The sequence below is a fragment of the Drosophila rhopaloa genome, unplaced genomic scaffold (genome assembly GCF_018152115.1).
Source record: "Drosophila rhopaloa isolate 14029-0021.01 unplaced genomic scaffold, ASM1815211v1 contig_155, whole genome shotgun sequence".
Lineage (NCBI taxonomy): Eukaryota > Metazoa > Arthropoda > Insecta > Diptera > Drosophilidae > Drosophila > Drosophila rhopaloa.
Genome location: NW_025335034.1, coordinates 7852651 through 7866496, shown reverse-complemented (window position 1 = coordinate 7866496; position 13846 = coordinate 7852651). Strand labels below are relative to the sequence as shown.

The following is a 13846-nucleotide window of genomic DNA, read 5'->3' as shown; positions in this document are numbered from 1 at the left end:
GAGCATCAGCACCAGCGCTGCTGGACAGACGGACATGGCTAGAACGACTCGGCTAGTGATCCTGAACAAGAATATATATACTTTATAGAGTCGGAAACGCTTCCTTCTACCTGTTAAATACTTTTGCACGAATACAATATACCCTTTTACTCTACGAGTAACGGGTATAAACACCAAAGTTATGGCATTTGCAATCGTTCAGTTATATGGCAGCTATAGGATATAGTCGGCCGATCCTTATGAAATTTGGAAGGTCGGATTGATTCGCCAAAAATAAAACCCATAGAAAATCCCAACTTCCTAACATTACAAACATCAAAGTTATGGCATTTTTGATCAATCAGTTATATGGCAGCTATAGGATATAGTCGTCCGATCCCGGCCGTTACGACTTATATACTGCGTGCAAAGGAAAGAAGAGTGTGTGCAAAGTTTCAATTCGATTTCTTTAAAACTGAGAGACAAGTTCGCGTAGAAACAGACAGACGGACAGACAGACGGATAGACAGACGGACTGACGGACATGGCTATATCAACTCAGGAGGTGATCCTGATCAAGAATATATATACTTTATAGGGTCGGAGATGTCTCCTTCACTACGTTGCACACTTTTGACCAAAATTATAATACCCTCTGCAAGGGTATAAAAAGGCTCAAGGAGGTGACTTAATAACCCCCAAAATGATAATTGAACTTTTAAAATGTGCAGTGGATGTTATATGCAAAATATTTAACGGGATTACAAAACTTGAATACTACCCAACAAAATGGGAAAAGCCTGTTGTCATAATGATACCGAATCCTGGGAAAGACTACACAATTCCCTCATCGTATGGGCCAATAAGTTTATTATCGTGCCTATCCAAATTATTAGAAAACTGCCTGCTCACGCGCATAACACCATATCTAAGAGACAAAATGCAATCCCGTCTCATCAATTCGGGGTTCGAAAAAGCCGGGGAACCATATAGGAACCGGATAACTTCAGAAATTCGTACAGCCTTTGAACATCGGGAATATTGTTGTGCGATATTCCGCGATGTCTCTCAAGCATTCGACCGAGTGTGTCTTAGAGGCCTTATTCATAAAATCAATTTGCTGACGACACCGCAATCCTGAGTCGCTCTGGATGCATAACTACAGCAACAGCTCAACTAGCAGATCACTTGGCGGCAGTTGAGAAGTGACTATCGGATGGCGAATCAAAATTAATAAACAAAAGTGTAACAAGAAAGGAAGCAAACTTCGGCAAGCCGATGTTTATATACCCTTGCAGTTATTACAAATCGACTCCATTTCGATTTCTATGCCTATATTACTAAAAACAAAGCAGAGGGTATTATAATTTTAGTCAAAAGTTCGTAACGCGTAAGGCGACATTTCCGACCCTATAAAGTATATATATTCTAGATCAGCATCACCAGGAGAGTCGATCTAGCCATGTCCGTTCGCCCGTCCGTCCGTTTCTACGCAAGCAAGTCCCTCAGTTTTAGAGCTATCCGCTTAAAACTTTAGCTCCCATAGGAACAATCGGCTGTTGTTCTATTTATCAAAATATACATTTGAGATATTTATACCCGTTACTCGTAGAGTAAAAGGGTATATTGTATTCGTGCAAAAGTATATAACAGGTAGAAGGAAGCGTTTGCGACCCTATAAAGTATATATATTCTTGTTCAGGATCACTAGCCGAGTCGATCTAGCCATGTCCGTCCGTCCGTATGAACGCTGAGATCTCGGAAACTATAAAAGCTAGAAGATTGGAATTTTGCATGTAGATTTTAGGAGTTTCTACGCAGCGCAAGTTTGTTTCAAAATGGTGCCACTCCCCCTCTGACGCCCACAAGCCACAAGCTGTGGCCACAGTTTTGATGCTATTATAAAAATTTAAATTGATATGTATTTGTTTCGTCAATACCTATCGATTGGCCTAACGCCCAAAAACCCATTAAACGCTAAAGCCTGGCTAGCGCCTACATTTCCGCCTTTCATGGCGCCATCTAACGGATGATTTTGGAACAGCTGGCCAAGGTGCTCAACAGAGTTAACGTTAATTCTCGATAAGGATTTCTATTAAAGGAAACGGAGTGACGGGTATCTTATAGTCGAGGCACTCGACTATAGCGTTCTCTCTTGTTTTATTATTTACTATATCAGAATTACGCTTTTAGTTTTATCAAAAAAAATAGTCGAAACAGTGGACTTCACCCGGCGAACCTTCTCCGAAGAAGGCGAAGACTGTTCCATCGGCCGTCACTCGCTGGACAGAAATTTGCGTCGAATGAGGAGGTCGTCGCCGCCACAGAGGCCTATTTCGCAGACCTCGAGAAAACGTATTTTTCAGACGGGTTAAAGAAGTTGGAGCATCGCTGGGTCAAGTGTATCGAGCTAAAATGAGATTATGTTGAGAAATAAATAGCCACTTTTCCAAAAATTTTCGTTTTTCTTTTGGAGCTAAGTACTTATCGGACCACCGTCAATGAAGTGTTTTGAGAATGGAAAAAATGTCTTATTTCGTTTTTTTATACGATAAAAAGTATGTTTTCAGTGTTTTTTTTTTCATTTTTAAAAAAATTTTTTTATGATTTTTTTTGGATCTTAGAGATGATATATGAACCAAAGAAATTCATTTCTTTAGTAACTTTCTTAAAAATAAATAAATACAAATGACATTCAGATTTCACACTGTCAAGAAAGTGTTTTTTACAAAAATTTAAAGTGTTCTTATTTTGTAATGAGTAGAATGTTAGTAATTTGTATGGTCACCTTTGGCAGCGTAAACTTCCTCCAATCGCGATTTCATTGAAGATATACATTTTTCCATGTACAATTTCTCCGGATGGCAGTTTTCCTTTACTATGGCAGTTTTAAGATCATTTTTGTTTTTGCAACTTTCTTCTTCAAATATGCCCAAACATTTTCGATTGGGCTTAAGTCCGGCCTCTGGGCTGGTGTGTCCATCACTTTTCGCCTTATACTTAGGGTCATTATCTTAATAAATTTGAATTTTGGACAGAGATGATCGAAAATTATTAAGGCAGGCCAAAAACCCGTAAGTTTCTCTTAGATCTATTGCAAGCGATCTTATGGAGACTATTAATGTCGATGTTTCCCGTCAACTCTTCTTTGATTCATCTAGGACGTAAATAAATTAATTTTTTCGTACACTTCTTCGAACAGCTTTCAGTTATTGCCACTGTCACTGTTAACGAATTAGCGCTGTTAAGGCTAGAAAGCTTTACTCTGTAGATCACTAAAGCCAGCTGATCTATAACAACAACAATAGTTTCAATACAACATCCACGGCAGCAACCTTAAACTTTTACACACACAAAGGCACAAAAAGCTACAAAAGCAAACTGAAAATCAGCTGTCTCAAAACATTTTTCTTTTTTTGATTTTTATTTTGTTTTGCGCGATAAAAAGGCCATAAATGCCTTTCCATTTCTAGATAAAAAGTGTCGAGTGTAGAGCTGGCATTCAACCGTGGAACATGGAGAGGTGAGGTCGAAGAATGGCTACTGTTCCGCAGTGAACTCACTTTTGCGGTCTCGCAGCTTGCAGGTGAGCACGAGCAGCGGCCCGGTGCGAGGAAAACTGCGCACAGGTGTGTACGGCGGCGAGTACGTCAGTTTCGAGCGGATTCCGTACGCGCAGCCGCCACAGGGACCGCTCCGCTTCAAGGCACCGCTGCCCGTAAAGAGCTGGACCCAACCGCTGGACTGCACCAAGCAGGGCGAGAAGCCCCTGCAGTTTAACCACTACACCAAACAACTGGAGGGCGTCGAGGATTGCCTGTACCTGAATGTCTTCGCTAAGCAGGTAACACTGTCGTTGCCCTAAGTACTCTGTAAGCAAAACATTACTTCAAAGTCTCCCTTAGTTCTAGGAGCAAAGGGTGTTAGACATAAAATAACAACTAAACTTTCAGTCTGTAAAGTATAGGACAAACACCTTTTATCGATAATATTTTTTTTGTAGATTATTTATTTACATTTTACTTGGAGTAACTTTTGGAGAACTGTTCCCACCAAAAAAGGGTCTTAGATACGATTATCAAATATGTATGAATAATGTGATGAGCTGAGTCATGTCAGCTTTTCAGGGTGCAAAGTTGTATATCAATTTTAAGGCTATACCCAGCTATAGAAGCGCTTTATTCAGATAAGACTTAAGATAAGACTTTTACAGCTGGTTTGGTTTCAAAAGATAGCTACAGTCGAGATTCTACAAAAAGAACCTTTATTTACTATTAAACCTAAAGCTTAAAAAACTATCTAAAGCATACATTTTTTGGAATATCGCTTACGGTGATATATTGTAATATTATTATCTATGTTTTATGTGGCAATAATATTACAATAAACGTATCATCGTAAGCGAATTTCCAAAACATTCTTCTTAATTCTGAGGGCTTAAAAATGTATAAAATCAGATTGTTTGACTTAGTATACTTCTATTAGGTTCTTAGCTAAGACATTCTAAATCTTGGTTTCGTAACTAACTGCTTTTTTATGTGCAGCTAAACTCGACGAGCCCCTTGCCGCTGATTGTCTACTTTTTTGGCGGAGGTTTCGAAAAGGGCGACCCCACCAGGGAACTGCACAGTCCAGACTACTTTATGATGCGCGATGTGGTTGTGGTGACGGTTTCCTATCGCGTGGGTCCCCTGGGATTCCTGAGCTTGAACGACCCTGCAGTTGGAGTGCCCGGGAATGCTGGACTCAAGGATCAACTCCTAGCGCTGCAATGGATCAAACAGAATGCGGCAAATTTCAATGCGGATCCCAACAACGTTACTGCGTTTGGAGAAAGTGCCGGAGCTGCGTCCGTCCATTATCTAATGCTTAATCCCAGGGCCGACGGTCTGTTCCACAAGGCCATCCTGCAGTCGGGCAATGTGCTCTGCTCCTGGGCCCTCTGTCCCATCAAGAACCTACCCCATCGGTTGGCTGCCAACCTGGGAATGGACAGTGCCGAGCATGTGACCGACATCATGGTCCTAGACTACCTGCAGAGTTTGCCGGGGGAGAAGCTCGTTCAACCGTATCTACTCAGCGAAGCGGAGCACCTGGACGATTGCGTCTTCCAATTCGGACCTATGGTGGAGCCGTATAAAACGGAGCACTGTGTGTTGCCCAAACCTCCACAGGATTTGCTGCACGAGGCCTGGGGAAACAGGATTCCGGTGCTGATGAGCGGCACTTCCTTCGAGGGACTGCTGATGTACGCCCGTGTGCAAGTGGCTCCGTATCTGCTGACCAGTTTGAAGAAGGAACCGGAGCACATGCTGCCGCTAGATGTGAAGCGGAATCTGCCCCAGGCACTGGCTCGACATCTGGGCCAGCGACTCCAGGAGACGCACTTTGGCGGTAGCGACCCCTCGTCCATGTCGCCGGAATCTTTGATTGCATATTGCGAGGTACGTTTTTATACCCTTGCAGAGGGTATTATAATTTTGGTCAAAAGTGTGCAACGCAGTGAAGGAGGCATCTCCGACCCTATAAAGTATATATATTCTTGATCAGGATCACCTCCTGAGTTGATATAGCCATGTCCGTCTGTCCGTCTGTCTGTTTCTACGCAAACTAGTCTCTCAGTTTTAAAGCTATCGAGTTGAAACTTTGCACACACCCTTCTTTCCTTTGCACGCAGTATATAAGTCGGAACGGCCGGGATCGGCCGACTATATCCTATAGCTGCCATATAACTGAACGATCGGAAATGCCATAACTCTGCTGTTTGTAAAGTTAGGAAGCTGGGATTTTCTATGTGTTTTATATTTGGCTAATCAATCCGACCTACCAAATTTCATAAGGATCGGCCGACTATATCCTATAGCTGCCATATAACTGATTGATCGGAAATGCAATAACTTTGGTGTTTGTAAAGTTAGGAAGTTTGGATTTTCTATGGGTTTTATATTTGGCCAATCAATCCGACCTACCAAATTTCATAAGGATCGGCCGACTATATCTTATAGCTGCCATATAACTGATTGATCGGAAATGCCATAACTTTGGTGTTTGTAAAGTTAGGAAGTTGGGATTTTCTATGGGTTTTATTTTTGCCCAATCAATTCGACATATTAAATTTCATAAGGATCGGCCGACTGTATCCTATAGCTGCCATATAACTGATTGATCGGAAATGAAATAACTTTGGTGTTTTTAAAGTTAGGAAGGTGGGATTTTTTATGAGTATTAAAAATGCATCATATGAATAATTTTGGAGAATATAATTTGCAGAATATTCTGCAAGGGTATTTCAACTTCGGCTCCGCCCGAAGTTAGCTTTCCTTTCTTGTTTGACTTAATTTCGAACCATTGATATTATTTATCAGTTTGATGTGCGATATTTAGCTTCTTAATAACATAGAAACACAAAATCAAACTTTTTAAAATTTTCATCAATTATTTTGTACATTTCCATGATAATTGGGTTCTTCCGAGAAATAGTTTATCACTCATAGGTTATTAAATGTTAAGTAGTTTATAAACTATGGTTGTGCAAACTTTACCTTCTTTCTATGCCAACAAGTGGTAGAGCAAAATATTTTTAGTTCGAATTATTTAATAAAACAAAAATGAAAATTTTTTTATATTTTGGTGCTTTTAAGTAAAAATCCCATACAAACTCACCCTGTGCACAGCCTTTGGCTTAAATAAACATAACATTCACTTAATGTTTTTAAAATAAATTTAAATTTTAAATAAACCATAAGACTTGCCGTTTTCTATGAAATAATTATAAAGTAGACTGATCGAATGTTTCTTTATTTATTTTAGTACGCCAGCTACAAGGTCTTTTGGCATCCTATCCTGAAAACGGTGAAGTCCCGACTCAGCAACTCGAAGGCGCCCACATATCTGTACCGCTTCGACTTCGACTCGCCCACGTTCAATCACCAGCGATTGAAGTACTGCGGGGACAAGTTGCGCGGCGTGGCCCACGTCGACGATCACTCTTACCTGTGGTACGGCGACTTTTCCTGGAAGCTGGACAAGCACACGCCCGAGTTTCTGACCATTGAGCGAATGATTGACATGTTGACAAGCTTTGCGATGACCTCGAATCCGAACTGCAAGCACATCAAGGATCAGCTTCCTCGCGCCAAGGAATGGAAGCCCTTGAGCAGCAACTCCGCTTTGGAGTGCCTCAACATATCTGAGAACATTAAGCTGATGGAACTGCCGGAGCTGCAAAAGCTCAGGGTCTGGGAGAGTGTATGCCAATCATCGGACTAGTCGAGAGTATTCGAAATCAATGTAGCTAAATTCTTAGTTTTTAAAAAATATTGTTTTTATAAAATTACGATTCATAAATAATTATTTCCTACTTGTTTTGTTTACGGGGTTACACGCGTTTCAAGCGCAAAACAAGTCTTAACTCTAAGCATTCTTAGAGTGTGCAGAGAACCCAAAAAAACGGAGAGTTTTTTTATACCCTTGCAAAGAGCATTTCAATTTGTTAGGTTCGGTAAGCCGAATTTTAAATAGAGTATTAAATATTCTATAACTAACGACTATATGCGTGCGTTATTAGAGTGATTAGAACCACAAGAATCGGTCTCACCTCCTGATCCTATATCTTTCCCTTTCTGTACTCGGTAGCGATAATTTTTACTCGATACCTAGTTGCAACGTGAGATGTCGCCTTAATATGAATAATAAATTAGTTAGGAGCGATAGTTTTTACTCGATACCTAGGTAGCAACGTGAGATGTAAATAAGGTATACCATTAAGGAGACTACGCTATTAATAATAAACTAGTTAGAAGCTAGCATATATTCTACATACAGATGTCAAGGCGTGCATGGATCAAACAAAATTTGTTCACTATCGACCTTTGGAGGCAAAATTGTTTAAAATATATATTCCACTCAGTTTTGTTCTAGTCTAAGAAAATTCGATATTCGGAAATTCGAATTTGCGTAGAGTACATGTACTTAAAAAATTGTATTTGAGCACAATTTCCTTGCCGCTTTACCTTCTCTCCTTAAACAACTATAAATATCTAAAGTAATTTTTTCAGTCAAAGTCTTCCTTGTCTTCGATATTTAGTTCGGTATCCCACTATTAAAGACTTAACGATTTTTAAAATGACTTTATCAACTTTCCCTGAGCCTTATCCATCCCCGAAACTCAAATTAAAGTGTTTCAAGATAGCATAATTTCCTTTTTGTAACCTTGTTTATGTGCAGCAAATTTACCATTGCTCGAGATACGAGAACGATGAACGTATTTTTAGGCTGATAAGCTTCGGCTATCGGTAGTTGTGGTCTTCAGTACCCATAAATGCGAGAAGGCAGTATACGCTCGTAACTGTTGCTGATCGGAGATGACGGACGACTAGTAAAATATTTTTTCCAAAAGGAATTGCATTTTTATATACTTTCAAAAATAAATATTATTTTTAGCACCGAAACTTCGCCGATAGTGCAGACGACACATGGAAAAGTGAAAGGAATTCTGCTTAAGTCGCTGTACGACGAGCAGTTCTACGCTTTCGATGGCATCCCATATGCTGTTCCTCCGCTCGGAACTCTGCGATTCAAGGAACCGCACGACCTGAAGCCGTGGCATGGTATTCGAGACTGCTCTAAGCCGTCAAACAAGTGCCTGCAAGTGAGCTCCTATACCAAGATGGTGGAGGGCTCCGAGGATTGCCTATATCTGAATATTTCAGCGAAAACTGTAAGCTAATCGCGTTAATTTAAACATGACACTAAAAGGTGATTATATTTTATACTGCATTTTAAAGCTGCTCGGCGAACCCATGCCCATTATGGTCTATATCCATGGAGGTGCTTTTAAAGGCGGCGATTCTTCGAGGCGAGCTTGGGGTCCTGACTATTTCATGAAGGAAAGGGTTCTTTATATCAGCATCGGGCACCGACTGGGACCTTTGGGTGAGTTATAATGAAAGGCTGATCGTAAGATAACTTGTTCCCTAACATTGCGAAAATTTTGTATGTAATAACAAATAATAATATTATCTCCAAGAAGTAAAAAAAGGTTGTATTAAATAACTTTGTCCACTTTCAGGCTTTCTCAGTTTTGAGGATCCCTCGCTCGAGATCCCTGGCAATGCTGGTCTAAAGGACATAATCCTGGCTCTTCAGTGGATTAGGGCGAATGCCGCCAAGTTCAATGGTGACCCGGATAGAATAACCATTTTCGGTCACAGCTCCGGCAGCATGGCAGTTCAGCTCCTGTTGGCCAGTCCCCAAACAGAAGGGCTCTTCCACAAGGCCATCCTTATGGCGGGTTATTCGATGGAACTGAATAGCCTGCCTCACTTGGAATTCCGACTGGCCAAACATTTGGGATACGAGGGAGAGAATATCGATGGCCCGGTTCTAGAGTTCCTCCTGAAGGCAGATCCGCATCTGCTTGTCTCTGCGGATTTTTTCACTCCAGCGGAGAAAGGTCAGGGTCATGTCATTGCTTTCAAGCCCAGCATTGAGAGGTATGCCACCCCAAAAGCTGTTCTCCAAGCGGAACCCGTCGACCTCCAGCGTACTGCTTGGAGCAATCGCATCCCCATTATCTTGGGCGCGAACAGTGGCGAGGGCTTGTCCACAATGAATTTCCTTAAATTGAACCCTACTTGGCTGAGGGACCTCCAGCAAAACCCGGAGCGGGCGTTGCCTTGGACTCTGCGGAATCACTGTGATCCCGGCCAGCGGCGTCAGTTGGGGCAGGCGCTGATCAATCACTTCTGCCAGGCCCATGGACATAAGCTGACTTCGAATCACACCGACGCATTGACGGACCTCTTTACTCACAGCATGGTGCATTCCATGGACCGATTAATCCAGTCCAGGTTGGTCCACGGCCAGGCATCCACTTACCTCTACCGCTTCGATTTCGATTCACCAGACTTTAACTTCTACCGGATTCGCTTTATGGGAAAGGAGCAGCGGGGGGTCTCTCATGTGGACGAGCTGGGATATATTTTTGTGATCCCAGCCACCTTTAAATTGGACAATTCTCGACCGGAGCTCACCGCCATCTGCCGAATGGTAGCCATGTTCGTGGAATTTGCCGCTACCTCGGATCCCAATGCACTCCTCACTAAACCTCTGGTGGAGTGGAAGCCAGTCACTCGATTCGGAAAACGAATGGTCCTCAACATTAGTGAGGAATTAAAATTTATTCCCCAACCAGAGATGCTTAAGCTTAAGTTTTTTGATCGGCTGTTTGAAATGGCTGGAGTTCCTTTGATTTAATTAATCTGTTACCAAATTTTAGATCAAAGAGTACAGCTAAAGAACCCTTTAATATTTTTAATACATTTTTAAAGACGAGTACTGCTGTATGTGTATAAAAAAACGCGCTTTTATAAAATATAATGTTTTGTCTAACAAACATATTTACTTGTTAATAAAAATCAATAAATTCTATACAAAAGGTCAACCAAAAACAGCACAGTACAACTTGATATCACTTTTATTAAATTGGATTTATAAAAAGGATATATTAAAAAATGTACTACACTTGTTTTTGTTTAAGCTTTTATTTGTTCGAAAGATTTAAACTTATTACAACAATACTTTTTATTTGCTTGGTTTTTGCGCTAAAATAAAAATTTGTTTGTTGCCTTTGTGGAAAAGCCTTTGACAATTCTCTTGGTTAGACGATAAGGTGTCGCCACAATTTACCTCAGATACGTGGAGAAAGCTCGAGCACCACACATGCTTTTTCAACCACCTCTGTGGGGCTTGAACTTTTTCAGTTGCTTTGGCTTTGACTTTGCAAAATTACGTTCTACTCATTTAACAGACAACACGCGCTGCAATCGGACGATGTCGGAGGGGTGAGATTTAATAAAGTGGAAGTCTTGGGGCTTATTGCTTGACGAGCTTGCTTAAAATAGCCAGGAAACTTGCGAACTTACTCTGCCCCTGGGCCAAATTAAGGGCGTTAAACGCCGCAGCCTCTACGATGACACCTACTTCAGCTTCGAGAAGATCCCCTTTGCGAAGCCCCCATTGGGAGAACTGCGGTTCAAGGCCCCAGTGCCGGCAGATGCATGGAGCGGAGTCTTGGATTGCACCCACTTTGCGGAGAAGCCAACTCAGAGGAATTTAATGACTAGAGATATCGAAGGTATTGAGGACTGCCTGTATCTAAACGTCTATTCCAAGCAGGTTAGTATATTGTCCCCACCAACATGCTCAAAAATATGAAAATATTCGAACTTGTGTATTTCCAATCAGAAGTATCTCGCGGTTTTCTCAATTTAGATTTCTTACCCAACAAGCTTACTGTTTTGTTAAAATAATTTGAATGTAGTGCCAACCCCTGTATGTTCTTATATATGTATATCCCAAAACTGCTGATCGCCTACCTAATCGATTATAATAACTGATCGCTGATTTATTTTTGCAGTTAAAGAGTGACAAGCCATTGCCGGTAATGGTCTACATTTATGGCGGGGCCTTCACCATAGGTGAGGCAACCCGCGAACTCTACGGCCCGGACTATTTTATGGCCAAAGATGTGGTTCTGGTGACTCTCAACTATCGTGTTGATTGTTTGGGTGAGTGAGTAGAAGTTGATAATGGATATCTTATCAATTGTCAAGCAGCTTGGTTGTTGCCCTATCTTCAGCTGTTTTTGGGTTTAAAATTTGAAATCTAATTATAATTTTATTGTTAAATTCTAATCCCATTTGGGAAGCTTGCTCAAAAACAAGTACAAGTTTTTTCATTTATTTATTTAATTGTATTTTTTATTGACTCCTTTAAGTATAAATAATTGATAATAGTTTGTAAAATCGCAGGATCAGTAAACTTGAGCAACACCATTTTACTTTGTGATTTCCTTCCATCCAGGATTTCTCTCCCTCAAGGATCCCAGCCTAAAGGTTCCCGGAAATGCAGGCCTTAAGGACCAGGTGCTCGCACTCAAGTGGGTCAAGCAGAACATTTCCAACTTCAATGGCGATGATAAAAATATCACGGTTTTCGGAGAAAGTGCCGGTGGCTGTTCTACTCACTTTATGATGTGCTCGGAGCAGGCCCGGGGACTGTTCCACAAGGCCATTCCCATGTCGGGCACAGTGCACAATTACTGGTCAGATAGTCCGAGAGAGGACTTCGCCTTCCGCCTGGCTCAGCAGCATGGTTTCACTGGGGAAAATAATGACGCCAAGGTGTTGGAGCACCTCCGAGGACTTCCTGCTAGAGATTTAGTAAACCACAATCTGATAAATCCTGGACATCACAGGAATGGTGTGTTGTTCGCATTTGGACCCACGGTGGAGGCGTATGTGGGTGACGACTGTGTGGTTCCCAAGCCGCCAGTGGAAATGGCACGTGATGCGTGGTCCAACAATTTGCCCACCATGCTGGGTGGAACTTCATTTGAGGGTCTCTTCATGTACCCAGCTGTATCTGCCAATCTCAAGGCATTGGATACTCTGAATCAGGATCCCACAAGGTTGGTGCCGCGGGATGTGCGGGACGTCAGTAACGAGGAGGAGAATCTTGAGTACGGTCGGCGACTGCTCAAAGCATACTTCGGAGATTCCTTACCCAGTTCAGAGCGCTTCATGAATATCCTCGATGTGAGTAGATCAGCGTTCAAAATATCTATTCATAGATATCCAATTAGAAAAATGAATTTCCTATAACGTTGACTTTCGGAAATTTCCGTTAATTGAACATATTTTATAAGTTTATTAATTAATTTATGAGTTTTAGAAATAATAGAACAGCCTACATACATAAATGTAACCCTCTACAATGTTTAATAATCTAACCGAACTCTTTTTCGTAGTTCTACTCGTATAAGGTCTTCTGGCATGGCTTCAATCGCGCTTTGAACGCAAGACTCGCCTATGCAAAGGCACCAACATACTACTACCGCTTCGATTTTGACTCTCCGAACTTCAACTTTTTTCGGGCGAAGTTCTGTGGGGACAACATTAAGACTGGTGTGGCCCATGCCGATGATTTAAGTTACTTGTTCAGGAACGCGGGATCTTGGAAACTGGAAAAGTCATCTGCTGAATACCGCACCATCGAACGGATGATTGGTATTTGGACGGCTTTCGCAGCGACCTCCAATCCCAACTGCCCTGAAATTGGTCATTTGGAGTGGAACCCTTCAACGAAGGATAATCCCAAGTCAGTTCTCAATATCAGTAACGATGTGAAGATAATTGATTTGCCCGAGTATGAAAAACTTCAAATTTGGGATGGCATCTACAAGCCGGATCAATTGATTTAACCAAGCATTTCTAAAGTCAATATTCCATAATAGGTTTTGAGAAAGGTGCTCATTAAAAAGTTGCTATGTCTAACTATATTTTGTTATTATTTAACTAGGCAGCATTGATAATAAAACGGGTTTCTCAATTTCAAAATATTGTTTTACATATTTATATAGGAATAAAATTGGTACATTTTCAAAAATATATAAAATAGCCAAAGAAAGATATTTAAGGATAGCAATATATCTATTTATTGTAGTATTAAATTGCTTTTAAAAAATCATGTTTGTCTCTCCGTATAAATCAATGAAACTTTTTATCAGTCTTAAATATGATAAGAAAATTGTGTATCTTGTTAAGATGAGTGGGTCATAGCCTAAGATAATCGTAATGACAAGTTCCAGTTGGAATTCGTACATCTCGAACGGGATTCTCCAGGCTGCTTCAAGCGCTGTTTACAAAGGGTCTCGGGGGAAAATTTAGTGGAAGCCTTACTCATAATCTACCAGTTTTCGGAAAATTTCATTATAAATCCCTTCTTGGAATCAGATCGCATCCTGCAGCGAAAGGCTCATTTTTAAGCCGGGTAGCACACAGCTAGGTAGCGAGGTCCAAGATAT

At 41.1% G+C, this 13846-nt stretch overlaps 2 protein-coding genes across 2 annotated transcripts; both read left to right on the top strand.

Annotated features, from left to right (window-relative positions):
* Positions 1–3330: 3330 nt before the first annotated feature.
* On the top strand, positions 3331–13379 carry LOC108045772. Its single transcript, XM_044457107.1, has 12 exons — positions 3331–3502; positions 3559–3823; positions 4524–5423; positions 6790–7247; positions 8422–8698; positions 8766–8913; positions 9050–10205; positions 10743–10823; positions 10884–11157; positions 11399–11549; positions 11845–12578; positions 12791–13379. Exons 1-12 carry the CDS (start codon positions 3495–3497, stop codon positions 13241–13243), a joined length of 4905 nt encoding a protein of 1634 aa, XP_044313042.1. The 5' UTR covers positions 3331–3494; the 3' UTR covers positions 13244–13379.
* On the top strand, positions 8303–10430 carry LOC108040555 (esterase B1). The gene is made up of 4 exons (XM_017118060.2): positions 8303–8356; positions 8422–8698; positions 8766–8913; positions 9050–10430. The coding sequence occupies exons 1-4, from the start codon at positions 8343–8345 to the stop codon at positions 10234–10236; spliced, it is 1626 nt and encodes a 541-aa protein (XP_016973549.2). The 5' UTR covers positions 8303–8342; the 3' UTR covers positions 10237–10430.
* Positions 13380–13846: the final 467 nt, after the last annotated feature.

Coding starts and splice junctions, on each gene's coding strand:
- LOC108045772 (XM_044457107.1), top strand. Junction 8,914..9,049: donor GCACCGACTGGGACCTTTGG/GTGAGTTATAAT, acceptor GTCCACTTTCAG/GCTTTCTCAGTTTTGAGGAT. Junction 11,158..11,398: donor TAAACGTCTATTCCAAGCAG/GTTAGTATATTG, acceptor TTATTTTTGCAG/TTAAAGAGTGACAAGCCATT.
- LOC108040555 (XM_017118060.2), top strand. Junction 8,699..8,765: donor TGAATATTTCAGCGAAAACT/GTAAGCTAATCG, acceptor TGCATTTTAAAG/CTGCTCGGCGAACCCATGCC. Junction 8,914..9,049: donor GCACCGACTGGGACCTTTGG/GTGAGTTATAAT, acceptor GTCCACTTTCAG/GCTTTCTCAGTTTTGAGGAT.